General features: G+C 43.0%; 1 protein-coding gene across 2 annotated transcripts in view; it reads left to right on the top strand.

The window, feature by feature from the left end:
• The first annotated feature begins 2702 nt into the window (after window positions 1-2702).
• UBE3D (ubiquitin protein ligase E3D) overlaps window positions 2703-21668 on the top strand; it is a 148096-nt gene continuing 129130 nt past the window's right edge. For both annotated transcript variants that reach the window (XM_081530458.1, XM_081530457.1), the window contains exons 1-3: window positions 2703-2842; window positions 12038-12234; window positions 15930-16020. In XM_081530458.1, coding sequence (XP_081386584.1) covers window positions 2766-2842; window positions 12038-12234; window positions 15930-16020 — 365 coding nt within the window. In that variant the 5' untranslated portion in view covers window positions 2703-2765. The remainder of the gene's footprint in view (window positions 2843-12037; window positions 12235-15929; window positions 16021-21668) is intronic.

Raw genomic sequence — 21668 nt, 5'->3', positions numbered from 1 at the left:
CCTCTTGTTTTAAAATAATTCTTATTATAATTCTACCTTGGCCTTATATTTTAATATTTTCCCATGATAAGTACTTAAATAATACTAGATCCTTTACTGGGTCAAACGTTCCAAAATCATCTTCCAGTAGCGAGACAGGCCTGGGACCTGGACCCTTTGCTGCAGTGCTTACACCCGGACACGCCTCTCCTCCAGCCACAAAATACAAACAAACTATATGGGACCAAAAGCAGCTGCGTGCATGTGCAGTTAGGGCATATTCTGGACAAAAGATACAGAGACCAAAAAGTGGGCGACCACTCCCACTTCCTGCAACAGAGGGCCCGGTACAGCCTTGCCCAGATTTCTTGTCTGGCCTCAAGTCAATTCCTATTCAGTAGGAGGCCAAGAACCCTGGCCAGTAACAGTAACAATGAGATTACAGATGTCCCTGAGTCAGGTTTTACTTTTGCAAAAGTGAAGAGTAGAAATGTACATACAGAATCATTCTCATCTTCCTCTTTTCAAAAGTTATAGGAATGCTTACGGAGAGAGTGTGGAGAAAAGAGAACTTGCATTCTTGGAGGGAATATAAATTGATACAATCACCATGGAAAACAGTATGAAAGTTCCTTGAAAGACTACAAATAAAACTACCAAATGACCTAGCAATCGCACTACTGGGCATATATCCTGAGAAAACCATAATTCAAAACGACACATGTATCCTAATGTTCACTGCAGCACCATTTACAATAGCCAGAATATGGAAGCAATCTGAATGTCCATCTACAGATGAATGGATCAAGAAGATGTAGTATACATATATGATAGAATATTGCTTAACCATAAAAAGGAATGAAAGTGGGACAGTTGTAGTGATGTGGATGAACCTAAAGTCTGTCACATAGCATGAAGTCAGAGAGAGAAAAATACTGTGTATTAACGTATACACATGAAATCTAGAAAAACAGTACTGATTAATCTATTTGTAGGGCAGGATAGAGAGGCAGACATAGAGAACAAACTTGTGGAGATATATATATAGAGAGAGAGAGATAGATAGATGTGCATATATACTATGTAAGAGCTTCCCTGGTGGCTCAGCTGGTAAAGAATCACCCTGCAGTGCAGGAGACCCTGGTTCGATTCCTGGGTCGGGAAGATCCCCTGGAGAAGGGATAGGCTACCTTACTCCAGTATTCTTGGGTTTCCCTGGTGGCTCAGATGGTAAAGAATCCACCTGCAATGCAGGAGACCTGGGTTCTATCCCTGGGTTGGGAAGATCTCCTGGAGGAGGGCATGGCAACCTACTCCAGTATTCTTGCCTGGAGAATCCTCATGGACAGAGGAGCCTGGTGGGCTATAGTTGATGGGGTCACAAAGAGTTGGACATGACAGAGCGACTAAGCAAAGCACAGCATATATTGTGTAAATGCTACTCTCTGTCTCTGTCTCTCTCTATATATATATACATGTATATATATGGGGCTCCAGGGTGGCTTAGTAGTAAAGAATCCTCCTGCAATACAGAAGACGCAGGGGATGCCAAGGGTTCAATCCCTGGTTCGGGAAGATCCCCTGGAGGAGGGCATGGCAACCCACTCCAATATTCTTGTCTTGGAGAACTCCTTGGACAGGGCAGTCTGGCAGGCTACAGTCCATAGGGTCACACAGAGTTAGACATGACTGAAGCCACTGAGCACACATACACACACACGTATATATATACATATATATACTATCTTGTTTTTGACGATATACACTACCATGTGTAAAACAGATAGCTAGTGGGAAGCAGTTGTATAGCACAGGGAGCTTGGCTCAGTTTTCTGTTATGACCTAGAGGGGTAGGATTGGAGGGAGACTCAAGAGGGAGGGGGGATATATATATATATATATTGCATTCTTGGAGGGAATGATTCCAAGAATATATATATATACACACACACACATATAGCCGATAAAGGTTGTTGTTCAGCAGAAACTAACACAACATTATAAAGCAATTATACTCCAATCAAAAAAATAAAACAGCAGAAACAAAAAGACACAGGTTATGGGGATGCTTAATCCTGTGCTTCATGATACTGGATTTAACCACACTCTCTCTTATGCACAGACCACAGAGAACTCTCACATTTTTGCAACCCTCTCCATTCTGGAGCCTTCTGGTCTAAATTGGGAAGCAGCAGCTAAGTCAGTCCTGGACGTTTGTTGCCTCCTCACAGAGAACTATCAAACACAGATCAGGATTTATAAAAACAAAACCAAAAACCAAAGAGCCTTTAGTTCATTAAAATAAAAACAAAACCAAGATAAAGTGTGCTTGGGGTGGGGAATTTGGCTCTAGACCCTGCTGGGGATAAGTGCTTGCCTGTACAGACCCCTCTCCATCACCTCCCTCTCGTCCAGTCTCATCTCTCCCCAAGCTACCCAAAGCAGTGTACTGGGGTCCGACTTTGAAGGTGATTTCCAGGGAGCCTGGTGCATCAGGCTGCGCCCTTAAGAAGCGGAGTGCGACAACAGTTTGGCTTCCCCGTGCCCACCTTTCTCTGAGCTTGACCCGAAGGCGGCTTTGAAAGCGCTCACGCTCCCTGATGGAATCCTCGCGGCGGCGCGCTCTCCGCCCGGCAGGTGGCGCTGTGGGCTGGCGGGCACCCGAGCTCCGGGTCTTTGAGGCCCGCGCCGCCGCCACCGCAGCCGCGCTTCCTGCTCGAGCCGCACGTGCAGCCGCTTTCCGGCCCCGGTGGCCGGGTCTCCAGAGCTCCCAGCTGAGCGCCCTTATGGCGGCGGTTGCGGCGGAGGCGCGCGTGTTCCTGGAGGTGCGGAGACAGCTGCAGAGCGCGCTGCTGATCCTGGGGTAAGGCGGGCGGTGGAGTCTGGGCTCCCAGGCGCAGCCGAGCTCGCTTTGCCGCCGCCCCGGCTGGCTCCGCCTCCCTCGGAAGGAAAGGGTTTTGAGTTTCTTTTTCCAGTTGCTTGGAGCGAGCCTCTGGGTTCCTTAAAGTGGAGTAGCCTCTCCACACAGGCACACCGCGCGCCCCCGGTCCCCCCTCCCCACCCAGCTTCTTCCCTGCTGGCGATGTTGGCATCACCCGGGGGCTTTCTAGAAATACATGGTCTCAACCCCAGCAGACCTGCTGAATCAGAACTTAGATTTTAACATGATTCCCGGAATTCAGATGCACTGAAGTTTGAGGATCCCTAATGTGCAACACTTTTGACAGTGCCCTGTGCTTCCAACAAAACAGTGCAAAATATACGTTGTCCCTTTGGGATCCTTGTTATCTGTTCTAGTATGAGAGTTTCCTGTTTTGTAAATATACTCCTTTTTTTTTTGGTTTGTTTTGGTTTCTGCACCAGCTGTTATCTGTGCAGAAGAGCGCAGGCACTCCTTCAATAAATGTGTGTTCAGTGAACAGCTAGCAAAGGTTGTAGGCTGCTTATTGGAGCTCTTTGATTCGTATTCGTAGTCACAAGGAGAAATCTGCAAAGGTTTAACTTGCTGTTCATTACACAGACAAAAAACTTCCAGGAAAAGTGTTCTCCTTTTTTGTTTGGTGGTACATGGTACCTCGACTGTTCCCTTGTGACCACTGTTTCAAGTAGAGTGAGTTAGATGTTAAAATCCTGAAAAGTTTATTGCACAGAACCACTCTGAAGGTAGACTTCACGCTGATGCTTAGCCTTCTCTTTTCCTGAAACCATCCAGGTACCTGGTGTAGTGGTTTTGGATTTGGCGTGAGAACTGGATTCAATCCTAATTTCTTCACCAGAATAGAATCCTTTGATTTTTTTCCCATTGTAAAATGGGATTCTCTCTTTCTCTCTTTCTGCTGTATGTCCTCCCTCTCCCTTTCTCAAATCACGAGTTCAAATAAGTGCTTCATGTCCAATTCAAATCCACCTTGTAAAGTTATTCTGAGCCCCAAACCTTAGGCAAAAGGAAGCAAGACAACATCCTTACATCCCCTCATCAAAGGAGCCCTTCATGGTTCCCCTGGATAACTCTCCCTTCTTTAAACTAGTTAAGAAACCTAACTTTGCTGGACTCCTGCTTTGTCCCTGGTGGTCTTTGGCTGTTGAGTTTTATCACCAGTCAATTGCCCCAACCCAAAAAGTAACCACTATTCTAATTTCATTCAGGAAAGATCAGTTTGACATTTCTTGAATCATACATAAATGGATTCATACAGTATGTACTTGTTTCTGGTTTCTTTTCTACTGTGTTTCTGAGATTCATGTTTCATCTATTAATATGTTATCACAGGTATCAATAGTCCATTTTTTTCCTGCCAAGTAGTTTTTCACTGTATGAATATATGACAATTCATTATCCATTCTTATATTGCTGGATATTTTGTGTGATTCTCAAGCCAGCTTATTATGAATAAAACTTGTACATTGTTGTATTTGTGCTGGGTCATAGGATATGTGCTCAGCTGTGTCTGACTCTTTGCGGCCTCATTGACTGTAGCCCACCAGCCCCCTCTGCCCATGGAGCTTTCCAGACAGGAATACTGGAGCGGGTTGCCACTTCCTACTCCAGGAGATCTTCCTGACCCTGGGATCAAATCTATATCTCTTGTGTCTCCTGCATTGGCAGGCAGATTCTTTATAACTAGCACCATCTAGATGGCTTTACTTAATGGGAAACTGTTCTCCAGAGTTGTTTATACCTGTTTATACTCTATCCAGAAAAAAAATGAATTCCAACAAATTTACTTTCTTGTCTGCATTTAGTGTTGTCAGTTTTGGATTTTAGCTATTCTAGTGGATTAAAGTAGTATCTCATTGTCATTTTAATTTGTATTTCCTTGATTAATAATGTTGGGCACCTTTTCATTTGCTTTTTGGTTGTTCTTGTATGCTCCTTTGTCGAGTGTCTTCCAATATCAGGTTGTCTTATTGTTGAATTTAAAGAGTTCTTTGTATAGTTTGGAAACAAGATCTTTTTCATTTGTGCCTGTGAGTATGAGAATATTCTCTTCCTATGTGTAACTTATCTTTTAATTTTCTTAATAGTGTCTTTTGATGAACAGAAAGTCTTAATTATAGTGAAGTCCAGTTTACTGCATCTTTTTTCTTTAATGATTAGTGTTTTTTGTATCCTAAGAAATCTTTGCCTACCTCCAAGTCATAAGACTTTTTGCTGTGTCTATTTTCTAGGAATTACGTTGTTTTACCTTTTACATTTAGGTCTGTGATCACGTCAAATTAATTTTTGCATTTGGCATCAGGTAGGTGTCAAAGTTTCTTGTTTTTTTTTTTAAGGCTATCTCCAGTTGTTCCATCACCATTAATTAAATGGCTGTCATTTCTTTCATTGAAATAACTCAGTATCTTTGACAGAAATCAGCCGACTACACTGTTTCCATGTTATATCTTTTTCACTCTTTTACTCTCAACCTGTGTCTTTATATGTAAAATTTTAAAAGCTAGTACTAAGTAGAGTTAAAAAAAAAATCCGTTATGACAATCTCTTTATTTTAATTGGAATTTTTAGCCTATTTACAGTTAGTGTAAATGACATGATTTTTATTCTTTTCCTAATCCTAAAAGAAATGCTTCTAGCATCTCATCATCAGGCCTGATAATTTTGACTTTTTGGAAGTCTCTTTGGTACATTGCATAGTTCCTTTCTATTCCTGCTTTACTCAAGGTTTTCATCATGAATAGATACTGTGTTTTCTATAATGATTTCTGCACGTATTGTGATGGTCATTTTTTTTCCCTTTATTCTTTACATCTGTGAATTGCATTAGAAAAATCTATGTATGTTAAGCCATCTTAGCATTCCTGGGATAAACCTTCACCATTCATTCGTTATATCCACAGATGTTTATAGAGTTCCTGTTCTAGGGCCCAAACTAAGATTCTAGGTGCGAGGCATACAGCTAGATGAAAATACAGCAAAGATGAAAGTATTTGCTCTCAATAAGCTTACAGTCTAATGGTGGCAAGAGGTCGAAAACACACAAATATAAACACAGAAGGCTTTAGGAAAAGTAAAACAGAAAAAGGGATGGGAAAAAAAAAATGCCAACCCTTTATTCCAAATGGGAAACTAACGTTGGAGCAATAAACCGAAAGGGGTGATGTTTGGAAGTGTATGATGCCCAGTGAAAGACTGTCATCCTCTGAGAAAACAGAAATAGGCATGGGTGCTTGGTTCAGAGAGATGTGGGTGGGCTGGCGGAGCACATAGTAAAGGCTCTCTCCAGGAAGTGGAAATGGCACCAGGAAATACTCTCCAGGAAAACCAACTAACCAAACAAAAATCCTTCCTGATCTGCAGCGTTTATTGATTCCTGAGGTGTAAATCTTTCACCGTAGATGATGTCAAACTACCAAAGTAAGGTCAGTTGGTTTGCATAATACCTGGAATTTTAACAACCGGCTCTAGTGTATCACTGGGTCTTAGAGACCGTTGAAAGGACTTTAGCTTGGACTCAGTGAGATGTGAAGCCATTAGATAGTTTCAAGCAGTTTCTGAAAAAACACGAGAATAGTGACAAAAGCCTCACATGTAAAAAGTATGGGCAATTAGGGTCTCAAAGACTTTGTTTTGAAACAGTTGTAAACTTGTGGGTAAGTTGCTGTCACTCTTGAATATTTTTTTTACTCTGAATTTTCCTACAAATGAGAACATTCTTCTACACAACCAGCATGCAACTCTCAAAACTGGGAAATGTGTTACTGCCGTGTTATACTCTGACTTTATTCAGGTGTTTCCAGTTGTCTACTTAATATCTGTACTACCAAAGGACTCCAGCTCAGAGTGATGCCCTGCATCCTCATGTTTTCTTCATCCCTTTCCGTCTGGACGAGGTCCTCAGTTTTCCTTGACTCTAATGATACTGACAGCTTTGAAGATTCCAGCCCAATTATTTTGTAGAATATCCCTCCATTTGGTTTTGTCTTATGTTTCCTCTAGATTAGGTTCAGGTTATACATCTTTGGCAGGAATATCACAAAATTGATGCTGTGTTCTCATTGCATCCTGTCAGGTGGCACGTGATTTTGATTTGTTAAGTTCATGTTAACTTTGAGAACTTATAAGTAAGGTGGTATCTGACAGGCTTCTTCACCATAAATTACCCTTTTTCTTTTCGTTATCAATAAGTATTAATTGGAGAGCTTCTTTGAGAGTATGGAAATGCCCTGTTCCTCATCATAACTTTTTTATTCATTGATTGATTATTATTTTTAGTTGAAGTATAGTCACTCATTTATCTACACCCATATCAGTATGTACCCATTGTTCTGTTTCATTCAATGGGTTACTGTTTTTCTCAAATTACAACCAGATGTGGCCAGGGAAGTCCCTTCAAGATGATTTCTGTTTCTTTGCTTGTGTTTTTTATATTCTTTGATTTCTTCTTCACTTAGTTGCACAGAAAGATATTCCAGGCTCAGGCTCATCTCATTCTTTTCTTGTCCCAACCCTGAATGTAGTTATTTGTTCCAAGGAAAAAAATTTTTTTCATTTGTTTTTCATTTGTTTTTAAGTGGAAGATGACCCTTAGAAACCAAAATCTGAGTAAAGAGTATCCTCATTACTATTGGAGTGTCACTTCTCCCAGACCCTCTAGTAGACAGAACTAGTCTGTGTATGGCTTGTGTATTCATGTATATGTGTGTTTGTAAATATATCATAATACACCTGTATTTATTAACTTTATTTATTACTTTGGTGCAAATGTAATTTTGGTTTTGGACTATGAATTTTATGTCAAGTAACTCAGTAGAGTCCGACTCTTTGCAACCCCATGGACTATACAGTCCATGGAATTCTCCAGGCCAGAATACTGGAGTGGGTAGCCATTCCCTTCTCCAGGGGATCTTCTCAACCAGAGGATCAAAGCCAGGTCTCCCGCATTGCAGGCAAACTCTTTACCAGCTGAGCCATCAGGGAAGCCCAAGAATACTGGAGTGGGTAGCCTATCCCTTCTCCAGTGGATCTTTCTGACTCAGGAATCGAACCAGGGTCTCCTGCATTGCAGGTGAATTCTTTACCAGCTGAGATACCAGGGAAGCCCTATAACTAGTCTCAAGCACATATTGATTAATCAAAATAGGAACCATTACAATCAATGTATTTTTGCCAATGAGAAATAAGTTTGTTTATACCTATAGCATAAAAATCTGTGCTTGGGAATTGGACAAACTTTTGGAAAGCATTTTCCCTGCAAAAAGTTGTCAAGATGCTTGAAGAAGTGGTATCTGGTGTTGGCAAGAGTTCCCGCATATGGCAGATGAGTCAAAACTTCGTAGACCAATCCACTAACTTTTGAAGCGTTGATTGTGTGATGTGCAGTCAGGTCTTGTTGTGGAGAAGATGGGGCCCTTTCTGTTGACCTTTCCCTTTTGCAGGCATCACATCAGTTTGCTGAGCATAGTTCTCAGACCCAATGGTTTCTCCAGGATTCAGAAAGCTGTAGTAGATCAAATGGGCAGCAGACCACCAAACAGTGGTGACCACTGCCTTTTTTTAGTGCAAGTTTGGCTTTGGGAAGTGCTTTGTAGCTTCTCGGTCCAGCCGTTGAGCTGGTCGTCACCAGATGTGTATAAAATCCATTTTTTGTTGCATGTCACAGTCCGATGAAGAAACGGTTCATTGTTGCATAGAAGAAGAGAAGACAACACTTCAAAACAGTGATATCTCTGATGTTCGGTCAGCTCACGAAGCACTCACTCACTGAGCTTTTTCACCTTTCCACTTTGCTTCAAATGCCGAATGACTGTAGAATGGTTGACGTTGAGTTGTTCAGCAACTTCTCCTGAGGTTGTAAGAGGATCAGTTTCGATGATGCTCTCAGTTGGTTGCTGTCAACTTCTGACGTCCAGCCTTTGCACTCCTGTCTTCAAGGCTCGTCTCCTTTGCCAAACTTCTTGAACCACCAGTAGTACACAGCGTGTTCAGTAGCAGTTCCTGGGTCAAAGGTGTTGTTGATGTTACAAGTTGTTTCCACTGCTTTACAACCCATTTTGAACTCAAATAAGAAAATCGCTGGAATTTGCCTTTTCTCTAGCATCATTTCCATAGTCTAAAGTGAATATAAAATAAACAGCAACTAATAAATCATTGGCAAAAAAATAAATTGAGAAATGTGCATTAAAATGATATATAACATAATCACATTTATTTAGAATGTAATCCAATATCAAATAGCAAATTTCAGCACTGCAAAAGTGCAGGTACTTTTGCGCTAACCTAATATATGCATTGGAAATCATAATTCTACCCAGGTGTTTCAGATTCTAGTCTACTACCACAGGATCCATTGTGGTTTTCTCCCTTGCCCTCCTTGTGACTGTCCTCCCGCAGTGCGAGTCCCGCCTCCCACTATCCTCATGACGTGTGTTAGTATACTTGGTCAGTTTCGCTCTGTGCAGTGAATTTTCCCCTGGCATTCTTTCCCACTTCCCTTCCCCCGACTCAGTGTGACATCCGCCTCTTCTGCTTGGCGCTGTTATGGACTGAATGTTTCGGTTCCCTCAAAATTCATATGCTAAGCCCTAAATGTGAGGGTATTAGGAGATGGGGCCTTTGGGAGATAATTCGTTTTCAGTGAGGTCATGAGGGTGGAGCCACTATGAGGGGATTCGGATCCTTAGAGGAAGACACACCAGAGCTTCGTATCCCTGCCAGATGAGGAGACAGAAGGCAGCCCTCTGCCAGCCACGACGGAGGCCCTCCCCAAGAGCGGAGTCTGTCCGCTTCTTGATCTTGAACTTCCCAGACTCTGGAACCGTGAGAAATAAATGTTGACTAAGCCGTCCATTCTGTGCTGTGTTGTTATGGCCACCTGAGCAGACTAAGGCAGGCTCACAAACTCCATGCTGAGACGGGGCATCCTTGCTGCGCAGCCCTCCTGGTGGCTTACATTTGGTTTCTTACCTCTACCCCAGGCCGCGGTGGTGCTCCCACCCTTGTAAAGGTGCCTACCTTTCTCTGCCCTGTGTAACTGAATTTTTCAGGAAAGGGAAGGGGAAAAGAGTGGTAAGCCAGGGATGGGGGGACCAGAGACCGGGGAACCCAGTGGTTTCCTCTGAGACACTTCCAAGTGCCAACTGCACAGTCCAGCTTGAAAGTCACTGAAGTAACCAGCTGGACAAATTGTGTCTGTAGAGCTGTGGTTGGCAAACATAGCCCATGAGCCAGATCTAATCTGTGGCCTGTTTTGGAACAGCCTGTGAGCTAAGAATGGATTTTATATTTTTTAAAGGGTTGTTAAGAAAAAAAGAGTAGACTGTGCCTCAGAGACCATATATGATCTATAAAACCTGAATATTTTTCTCACCATCTGGCCTTTAATATAGAAAGTGTTCTGACATCTGCTTTAGAGGATTATTTCTTCAACATCATTTCTGAAGACTAGACTTTTGACTAAGTTTGATATTGTCTTCCCTGGAAAAGACTCAGTTGTTTTTTTTTTTAATGATTTCTTTTTTAATTTATTTTTTTAATTCTTGACCTCGCTGAGCAGTGTGCAGAATCTGACTAGGGAACGGACCCTCGGCCTTTGGCAGCAAAAGCTCAGAGTCCTAACCACTGGACTGCCAGGGAATTCCTAAGACTCTGGTTCTTGATTCTGTATCACCAATTAAGTGCAGGTCCACATGCTTTGAAAAGGAACTAGCCATAAAATAATCTTGCACTTTTCTAAGGCAAAGTGGGAAGCCTGGCCAAGATTCACACCTGAACACAGGGTGTGACATTCAAGTGGGTGGCCCACCTTCTGCACTTCGGTGGCACTGAGTGGATGGCCTGCTGCTGCTGTCGGCATAACTTAGGAGGAGGTCCACGTGCTTTGCTCCTCTGGCGCAGTGCTCAGCATATTTCAGCTTCACAGGGGGATCATTTCTATATGTCTTCATCCCCTTGTATCTTTTGGTGCCTGGTAGACAGCAGCTGTTTTTACTCTGTTGATTATACTAAGTGATCTGTGTTCATAGTGGGTTGGATCCTTTCTTGCCTGGTAGTCATACATCACTAGATTGTTCTCTTCATTCTTTTTTTATTCTTAAAATTGACAGTTTTTTCTCCTGTGCCTTTTGTTTTACGTACTCCTGGCCTCCTTATCAAAATCCCATATATCAAATACCAACGCTTTACCCTCATTTAGTGTAAATAACATAAAACATCATTGAAATGCTGGTCTCAGAAACAAGATGTCACTGACTCATCCATTCATTATTCACATAACATTTGTTTAGTGCTTAGGCCTGGGATAGTCCCGGCCCCTCTCCACTGCTTCCATAGTCCCCTGTGTTTATTATGAATAAGTGCAATGTCATTTTAATGCTCCCTTGATCATTCCTGTTTTTCTTGCCTGTCCCCTAGTTGGGGTGGGGGCAGCGTACAGAGAAAATGCCCTGTTAGTCGTTGTCCTATTCTCAGTACCTAGCACATTGTAGAACTCACAAAAGGGGTGTTGAGTGAATGAATAAATGTCCAAACCACGCTAGGGTCAAGGGAAGCAAAGGTGAACAAGGCACTGTCTTAGGCAGCCTTGTTGAATTTTCTGGCCAGAAGTACTTTGATGAACTAGGGAGTGATGTCTTACCGACCAGCATTCCATTTTAGCTGGTTCACTGAAGCTGAAGTCAGAGAGACTGGTGAGACGGGAGAGGGGGTGTAGGGGAAGGAGGTGGCCTGCTGTGCAGCACAATGGCTGGGGGCCGCGAGGGGGCGGTGTCGAGGCTTCAGTACGGGGAGGAAGGCCCGAGCTAGAGGAGAGATTGGCACTCAGGATCATTATTAGCAAGGGAAAAAAGTAAATGCTTTAAATGCATGGTTAACAGTAAAAAAAAGAATGAAAACTACGTCTGTGAACTTCAATGTTACATTGACAGAAGAAAGTACTCTGACCTCATTTCATAGATCCGTTTCTTTTATGACAGGTTCGCTGCAGTTTTTTTTTCCTGGGACAGTGAGTAGACTCAGGGCCCTGATTGAAGAACAGAGCGCTCCTTGACCATTTTCATTTCTTTCATCATCTGGTTTTCATCAGTGTGAAATAATCTCTCTCTTGTTATTTCTGATGCCCAGGGATTCCAAGGAAGGCGGTCTGCCCATGGATGTTTCGGTAACGCCGTCCTCGCTCCGGGTGCAGAGCCCCGGCGGCTGCACGGAGCTCCGGCTGCCGGCAGGGGTCAGCCTCACGCCGTCCTCCTGCCGCGGGCTGCGGCTCGTGCCTGGGGACGGACTGCATTTGCGGCTGCACGCGCGGGCCGAGTGCCGCCCAGGTGAGTAGCGCAGGCCTTTCTGTCTCAGCATTTGCTTTTTCATTATAAATCAAAGGTGATTTTTTTTTTTTTGAAAAGTTGAACTTTTCCCAAGTGAAGGGATCATGCTCATCAGCTGCATGGAAAGAGCTGAGGGTCCAAAAGATCTTAAGTTTTTTTTGCCAACTCTGCTCATTATCAACTGTATGCAGTTAAATAGGCCCCTTTGTTTCTTTGAGTGTTTTCTAAGAGTCTTTTTTTTTTTTCTTTTCCCTAAGAGACTGCATTTTTTAAGAGCAATTTTAGGTTCACAGCACAATGAAACAGAAGGTACAGAGATTTTTCCACATCCTCTCTGCTTTGTTTAACTGTAAAATAACCTGGCTCACAGAGTTGATGGGAAGATGAAATCAGATGGCGAGTGTGCAAGACCTGGTTGATTTTAAAGCCTTATAGGAAGGCATTCATTCATCCAGCAAATATGAGCTCATTTATCTAGTTGCTGGTGTATAGAAGTAGATAAGCTAGAAGACCTCTGCCCTCATGGGGCTTACATTCTGATGGTGGAAACAGATATTGAACACACAAGTTACTTGGATACAGACTTAAGTGCCATGGGCAAAGTAAAGCAGAATAACGGGATAGAGCATGACTAGGGGCAGGTGAGAGCCAGGGAGGGTCACTCCGAGAGAGTGATGTTTGACCAGAGAACGCAATGATGGGAAGGATCCCATTCATGTAGGGAGATTTCCAACTAGAGAAGCAGGACATTGGGTTGGCCAAAGAGTTCTTTCGGATTTTTCCAGAAGATGTTAGGGGAAAACCCAAGCAAAGTTTTTGGCCAGCCCAGTAGAAAGATTCCAAACTGAAGTTTGATGCGTCATTTGACTTTGATTGTCGTTATGCCTGTTAGACTTCCAGTATTCTGTTATTGGCGTATGGATTCAGTAAGACTGTAGAAATGTTTCTAAAAATAATTTAATGACCTTATTGGTACATTTCCTCTCTTGCCATGTAAGTACTGTGCTTCAGAGGATTGAAAATGATGTAAAAAGAGGAAACAGAGGCTGCAATGAATGGCTGTGATGCTCATTCTCCGAGAAGGATTAAAGTTCTTACAGCTGGATTTGGGATTTCTCTGTTGCCTCATGGATATGAAGTCTTTCATCTGAGCTGCAAGGAGCCCTGAGGCGGAGTCAGCAAGATTGTAACCAAGAGCTCTTTGAGAGATGTCAGGCATTCCTGGAGCCTCTGTCCTGGCTTTTGAAAGGAAAGAGAAGTAGAGGGAGTTTCGCTTCTTTTTTGCTGGAGTGTGATTTTTGCTCAAGTCCTGGATGAGTGAAAAATCAGTCTGAGTTGAGCAGGGTTGGTTATAGGAAGGAAATGTCCTGGAGCTGAAGTGGCATAGGATGAACCTAAGAATGACTGTTGGAATAACCATGGAAGGAAGGAGGGGCCTTTGAGATGGGACATAGACTAACAGATGCTCTGAGAGTACCTAATGATGGGTGGGGGGAGGGTGGTTTCAGGAAAGAGGCCTTGGGAGTCTGACTCCTGTGATGTCCTCACCTTTCTTTAGCAATGATGAACAGTAACCACTGCAGGAATCGGGGGTCACATCTGGAAACTGGGCACAAGCAGGTGTGAAAGCCACAGTGGAGTGTTTTCAAGTCTGTTGCTGGTTTTCTGGGACCATGATTTTAGGTCCCATACCGAGGAGGCATGGAAACCTTCCAGCCAACGCATATTCTATAAAAGTTATTAGACAAATAGCAAAACTTGAACTTTTTTTTTAAATTTATATAAGCAAACATTATTGTTTGGTTTTAACTGTCAGACAAAATAAATTGACTGCTTTGCTTATTGTTTGGGTCTCCAGTTTCTTTACATTTTTAACACATATTTTGCTTAATCATCTGAAAAGGAAAAATATTCAAAGTCCTGTTCTGCAGTGCATGAAGGGGTATGCAAAATAGATTCCTCAGTGCTTAATTGCTTTCGTGCTTTCCACATAATAGGTGGTGAACAAACATTTGCTGAATGAATAAATATCAGATAGGTGCAAAATATCAGATAGGTGCATACTGATGTAAACGTAAATCGAAATCTGTGGTAGGAAGCAAACAGTTTTAGCATTCAATCTTACGTTTTGAAATTTTTGCAAAGTAAAGTTTTCAAATATAAGAAAAGGACTACAGTAGACATTGTTACACTGTTCTGAACACATAAATCACACGTGACCCTTGACCCGGAACTGGCTGCAGTAAAATTTGATGTAGCATCAGCGATGGATTCATCCCCAGGCATCAGTACTTTCCAGGATGCCCTGGTTCTGACTTGAACCTGAGCCTGCATCCTGCTGGGTGAGCAGCAGAGGGCAGTGTGTGGTTGAAAATTTGTTTATCTGTTCTGAAAAGAAAATCTGGGGTGTCTTATTTTCTGCTCGGAGTTAAAGAATACTGTTGGCTTCACCTTAGTGCTACAGGGCAGTCTTAGAAATTAAACAGAAGAATTTTTAACTCTCAAGGCTTAAACTTTCTAGCATGGATGTTTTTAAAAAGATCTTAAGATAGAAAGTAACATAACAGAATTCAAATGGCTTGATTCTAATGGATATAACTGCATTTCTTCAGACTTTTTTGTTTTAAATCTGATTTTTTTTTAAATTTATTTTTTATTTTATTTATTTTTGGCTGCGTGGAGTCTTCGTTGCTGCATGCAGACTTTCTCTAGTTGCAGTGAGCTGGGTCCACTCTAGCTGTGGAGTGTGGGCTTCTCTAGTTGCAGTGAGCTGGGTCCGCTCTCTAGCTGTGGAGTGTGGGCTTCTCACTGTGGTGTTGCAGAGCACGGGATCGAGGCACATGAGCTCAGTTGCCCCGTGGCATGTGGAATCTTCCCAGACCAGGGATTGAACTCATGTCCCTTGCATTGGCAGGGTGATTCTTAACCATTGGACTACCAGGGATGCCCCAGACTTTTTTAATAGATATTTTTGTGGATTGGGTGTTTTTGTTCTTTGGGGTTTTTTTGGAAATGAAAGTTTTCTTTGTGAATGAAATAACAGAAACTAAGGGAACATTCTGTCTTACATTGCTCTTTCATATACTATGGGAAATATTTGTTTTCCCACAGCTTTAATCAGAAATTGAGTTTTGCTCTTGTAAGATGGAATTGTTCTTAGGAGCTATTTCATTCCCAGAGACCTGCCCAATGAAGACCAATTTCAAGATTGATATTGTTTGTACAGACTGATACGATCCAGACCGGACATCAGCTTTGTTTAAATCGAATTAAATTTAAGAACTCTGTTTACCAGCAGTCTCAGTGATGAAAAACTGTCCCTAAGTCTAGCAGAAGAAAGCTGAGGAAGGAGAAGCTGTGTGTAGTTTGCTCGATGTGGAAGAAATAGCTCCTTCTCTCATCTTTAGTGTTGGTATTTCTAGAATGAGGGAGATAACTCCGTGGTATATTACATACATAATTTTTAGGGCAGTACCTAGTTCTGAAACATGTAGCAGAATCTGGTGTTTTTAAAAACATTCATAATATTTCCTTGGGGTTGAGTCATCAGATAATACTAATTAAATGTGTACTTCTGGGTAGATCAGAAACAGTGTTTATTGGTGATAATTTATTGCAGCTGTTAAACTCTTTAAGTATGTCAATATATTTACCCCAAACCACTTAAGACATGCTGTTTCCTTGATTTCCTCTAGAACTGATTTCAGTGTTTAATCAAAGCTCACAAGCCCAAGAATGTTGGACGTTTTATTGCCAGTCCTGTGGTGAAGTCATCATAAGGGACAGGTAAGGAGCGCGTTTAGCACTAACTCATTCTGTGCCTATCAGTGGCTGTTCTCTTTTTCCATCAGAATTTTTGAAGGAACTGCCAAGAGGGCAGTCTGTGGCCTTCGGATGAGAGCCAACTCAACGCCACTTTTTGAACCAGAGCAGCCCCCAGACTCCAGCAATCACGGGGCAGCTAGGTCTCCTCCAGCTGACAAAGAGGGACAACAGGCTGCTGGCTTTGAGGGAGGGAGGCTTGTCTTGGGTTCAGGAGCCAGTGTAGATCAGCCCCTCTCCTCAGAAATCAGACACGACAGCTATCACACTTTGTAGGTGTCATCCTGGTGAATGAGCTTTTCCACATGCAGTGCGTTTTCTAAATAACAAGCTTTTGTAGCATGATTTTTTTTCACTTGAGCTATTTCTATTAGTGCCTTTCTAAAATCTGTTTCCTATTTCCCTGCTTATTAAAACAGCGTATAGAGCACAAATTAACCTTTTCTTGCTGCTTAGGTTAATCTTGTAGCCTGTTCTCGCGGTGTGCAGTGATTCCCCATTGTGATGGGGAGGGCCCTTTGCTGTACTCTTTGGATTCCCACGTTGTCTCTTTTAATTATTTTTCCATCTTCTTCTCCTCCTGTCAGCCTCCTTATTGCCTGGCCATAACCTGTTCTCCCTAAATTTTCTGGTCACTCATAGGCTAGCAGCAGCGGCAGCAGCATAAGCTAGAAAGACGGAGCAATCCTTATTACTGTTAACAGTACTATAAAGGAAAAGTTCAGAGCTCTTTGTTAGTGTTTCCTTAGAAACTTAGATGGGAGTGGATGCCTGTCCATACCTGAGACCCGCTCCTGCTCTGACATTCGGGGTCTTGGTGGAGAGATGACACCAGTCCCCTCTCTCCCTGTGTCCCGGCAGGTGGCCAGTCACTGGGTACTAATGCTCCCTCGTTCTCCATACCCCTCCGCTTCCTCCACCTCTTATCAAGGCCACTGTCCTTTCACCAAAGAGCACTTCCTGCACGCTTCTTATCTGCTCAGCCTGACTCTGGGTTCACCTGCCTCTGGTCAGGTCTAGTCCTCTGAGTGATTATTCCCAAAGGCAGCTGGGTTCCCCATTCAGAGCCTCCCCAAGCCTCCCATTTCTTCCAGGATAGATTCCGCCAGCCCTCAGCATGCCACGCTGGGCGCTGCAGGGGCGGAACTCTGTTCACCGCTACAGCCCCCTGCTTCAGTCTCCTTCCCCCACCCCCTTCCTCCCGCACCCCCAAAACCACACACTGTTATTTACACACGTTGTGTGCACAGCTCTGGTGATGGGCTTGCAGTCCCACTGTAGTGCTTAATGAAAGGTACCTCCTCTCTGGGAACATGCCCTACGTCCCCATCTCCCTCTGGTTAGCTTCTCTCTAGACTCAGCATATTCATTAGACTGAATATTCATTGGAAGGACTGATGCTGAAGCTGAAACTCCAATACTTTGGCCACCTGATGCGAAGAGCTGACTTGTTTGAAAAGACCCTGATGCTGGGGAAGATTGAAGGCCGGAGGAGAAGGGGACAACAGAGGATGAGATAGTTGGATGGCATCACCAACTCAATGGACATGAGTTTGAGTAAACTCTGGGAGTTGGTGATGGACAGGGAGGCCTGGTGTGCTGCAGTCCATGGGGTTGCAAAGAGTCGGACACGACTGAGTGACTGAACTGAACTGAGACTCAGCAGACTGAGCATCTCCTGCCGGGAGCCTCCCCTGAACCCTAGGTTGGTCTGTGTGCCCCTTGGAGGTTTATCTGTTGTCTTCCCAATTAAACTGTAGGCTTTGGGTGCAGGGACAGTCTACTCACATCCCTCCCCACTCCTGTTGAGAGTGCAGTGTGGTGTAGCATAGACCCGGAAGCCAGACCGTCTGGGTTTGTGCCCACCATTTACTAGCTGTGACACTGGGGAAAAACTCTGTGCCTTCATATTTTTTTTGGTGTTATTATTACAAAAACCTAGATAACAATAAGAGCTACCTCCTTAGGGTTTTAGGGAGGATCGAGTGAGTTTAACTGGGGAGCTTTCAGGATGTGCCAGCTACTGCTGTGATTCTTATCCTCACCACCATCTTCATCATCACCACCCACAGCAGCAGGCCCAGTGCCTGGGAAATGGTGCGTTCTCTATAAACTCTTACTGGTTTGAATGAAATGAATGTTAGGGTGCTTATCCTGGCCTTCCATCAGCCTCTCTCACTTGCTCTCTAATTCCTGGGTAGATAAGGTCGCGCAAGGTCACTCTAGTGTAAGTGGGCGGTCCTGAGCAGAGCACAGTCCGAATGGTGATCTTGGGGAAGCCAGGGGGTCGCTCTGAATCTGCAGAGGAGGGAGACGTCCTCGCTCAGATTTTCCAAAGCTGAGGTGGCTGCGGAGCATGCTGTTGGGGACAGGCCTGCTTGACCCTGGAAGGTCCAGAGGATTCCAGGTTACCCTGCTATTTAACCAGGAGAGTTTTTCTCCTCTCAGTCTTTTTCAGGCCTCAGTTTAACCATCACTCACACACACTCTGACACACGCGTGCCTCTACAACAGTGGGAGACCTGGGAGATACAGAGGAGCAAGTTCACCAGAGGGTTAGCGTTTCCTGATGTGCCTGTCTTAAAGGACGAAGTTTGTTCGTTGTCGGCTGATACCGCACCTTCTGTCTTGTGTCAGTCCCATTTACAACCTTGAGACCAGGGAACTGAGGCTTAGAGGCTGACACTGATGGGCCATACTCACTGTCCCTAATCCTGACCTTTGGAAGCTGTGGAGTGAGAAGCAGAGGAGAGAGCAGGACCTGGGTTTGAACTCCAGCTCTGCCCTCAGATGCTGGGGAACCTTGTCCACATCACCTCACCTCAACTCATGGAGTTCTAAGATGGCCTATGTTCCTAACCTGTGAAGCGCGTTTAAGGCTGTAACATAAATTTTAGTGAATACTTGACAAGCTCTTTTTAATTGTCTTTACAGACTCATTCTACCCCCTTTTCCGTAATTGGCCTAATCAGCAAACCAGCAAATTAACCTAGTACGGTGTTTCAAACCTTTTTGACTCAGGACTCCAAATTGTTTAGGCGTGCCAGGGAAATGACCCCTTTTTCCCCTTTTCTTTCTGAGACGATCCACAGTGGATGTGACTCGGCCTTGCTTACTTCAGCAAGGCTTCCCTGGATGCCTTTGTGTGTCACAACTGTGGGTCTAACACATGGAGGCCTCTTGAGCAATGTGGAGAAACCCTTAGTAGGTGACTGAAAGCTTTGCTTCCATCTCAGTCATAGGCAGCCAGCCCCGTGGCTCTTTGATGGAAAACCACGCTTCCTCCTGTGTCTGCACAAGGACGTCATGCCGACCGATTGTATTAAGCCCCGTGGTCTTCTCATTTCTCCCTCAGTTATCTGTTCTATGCAGGTGGTAAGGACAGCTGTGCTTGTTAAGTAGAAAGTAAAGCCAAAGGTATTTCAAAGCAGGCTTGTAATCACAATCAACTCATTGTTGGCATCCTTTTCAGAAAGGCATCTTGGAATATGGTGGTTTATCTTGGCAGGAGCTCTTGTGTTGGGAGCAGCGGAGCAGAGTTAAGATCTGCTTGCTGGCTAATCTTTCTATCTGGGAATAAGTCACTTTGATTCTCAGTTTCCTCATCTGTAACATTGGGAGGTTCGGTTAGATAGACAGGGAAGAGTCCTGCCAGTATGAAAATTCTGTGATTAGTGAACCTCAAAAAATTGCACATTGGCTTTTGTGAATCATGACTATTTGGCTAGTACAAAACTAATGCTTGTTCTTTTTTTTTTAATGTAAAAGCTTCTCGTCAAGCAAATTATAGGTGCAGAAGACTGTTTAACCTATTAAGACTCATTAATAGCTTTTAATACTTATTAGCACCAGGGTGCACAAAATCTGCTAATTACTGCCGTCTTTTTTTTCTTCATTCAGAATCACATGTTCCTAGTTGTTCGTTTTGGTTATTTACAAAGAATGTCTTGTTTTTTTTACAGTGAAATTCTCCAATTTGCATTCTTATCAGTTCAGCAGAGCTGTTTTGTAAAAATGATCAGAACATACACAATTTTTGATTATGTTTTTGTTGAGAGTGAAAGTCCCTAATACCAAGCAACAACAATAATAAAATTTACTTCATTGTGATTAGCCTCAGAACCAGCTAAATGATCATTGTGTTTGGAATTTGGTATGTCTTTTAGAAATAAATGCATGTCAGACTTGAGTTATATTGGTTGGCTAAGCAGACTTGGAAACATAAGCCTGCTTTTCAGTCATTATTAAGGTCTCCTGAGGTCTCTGGGAAGGCCCTCCCTGTTCTATCTGCACCAGCAGAGCTGGTTGTCAGCCCAGCAGCTCTGAGGACATTGAAACTCTATCAGGTAACAAGCAGAATAGACTTCCTGCAACATAGGAGATGTCAGAATATGCACCTAGTTGATTGGTCACCTTGACAGACCAGCTATTATTGCAGTCTGAAAATAACTACTCCTATGAATAATCACACTTCTATGAAAGAGAACAAAGAAGTGAAGAGAGAGTACAGGCACACACTGAATTATTGGTTCAGTTCAGTTCAGTTGCTCAATCGTGTCCAACTCTTTGTGACCCCATGGACTGCAGCACGCCAGGCTTCCCTGTCCATCACCAACTTCTGGAGCCTACTCAAACTCATGTACATTGTGTCGGTGATGCCATCCAACCATCTCATCCTCTGTCCTCCCCTTCTTCTCCTTCCTTAATCTTTCCCAGCATGAGGGTCTTTTCCAAAGAATCACTTCTTCACATCAGATGGCTGAAGTATTGGAGTTTCAGCTTCAGCATCAGCCCTTCCAATGAATATTCAGGACTGATAATACACTAAGTAGGTACATAATGATAATAAAATGCAAAGCTAGTTTCATTGTAGGCCATCAGTTAAATAATGCCAGCTAAATTTATCTAAATTCCAGAAGCTATGTTTTGAGCTTTAGATACTTGATGGCTTCCTTAAAATTTTTATCATCCACTTGGTTCTAATCCAGTGTGAAAGCTCTGTATTATTACCATTGTTATTATCAGTGATTAATGGTCACTTTTAAAGCTAAAGCATTTCATTTTCTTCTTTATGTTTAAGTTTTAAATAAGCACCATCAGTCAATAACATTAAAATTGTGCATTTTAAGTTATTTTCCCCAAAAGCTTATGCTTAGGATGCATTAAAAATAGCTAGCACATTTATTTTATTTTTAATTGGAGGATAATTGCTTTACAGTGTTGCCTTGGTTTCTACCATACAGCCCTGTGAATGAACCATAAGTATACATATGTCCCCTCCCTCTTGAACCTCCCTCCCACCGCCCACTCCCCCCCACCACCACCACCCCTCTAGGTCATCACAGAGCACTGGGTTGAGCTCCCTGTGTTATACAGTAACTTCCCACTAGCTATCTGTTTTACATATGGTAATGTATATATTTCAATATAACTAGCACATTTTAATTAATTTTAAGTATGTATTGCTGTTCATCGTAGAATCTTAAACTGAGAGAGAGTTTAAGAAATCATTTGACTCTTGTTCTGAGCTTCAGCAGGTTTTTACCTAAAAGCTACCTTGAAAAAAATAAGATATCTATTTTCTTTTGAAAGTTCTCTTGGGAAGTAAATCA

The sequence above is a fragment of the Giraffa tippelskirchi genome, chromosome 9, assembly GCF_054371585.1.
Source record: "Giraffa tippelskirchi isolate mGirTip1 chromosome 9, T2T-mGirTip1v1.2.pri, whole genome shotgun sequence".
Taxonomy (NCBI): Eukaryota; Metazoa; Chordata; class Mammalia; order Artiodactyla; family Giraffidae; genus Giraffa; species Giraffa tippelskirchi.
This window is presented reverse-complemented; position numbering and strand designations above follow the sequence as displayed.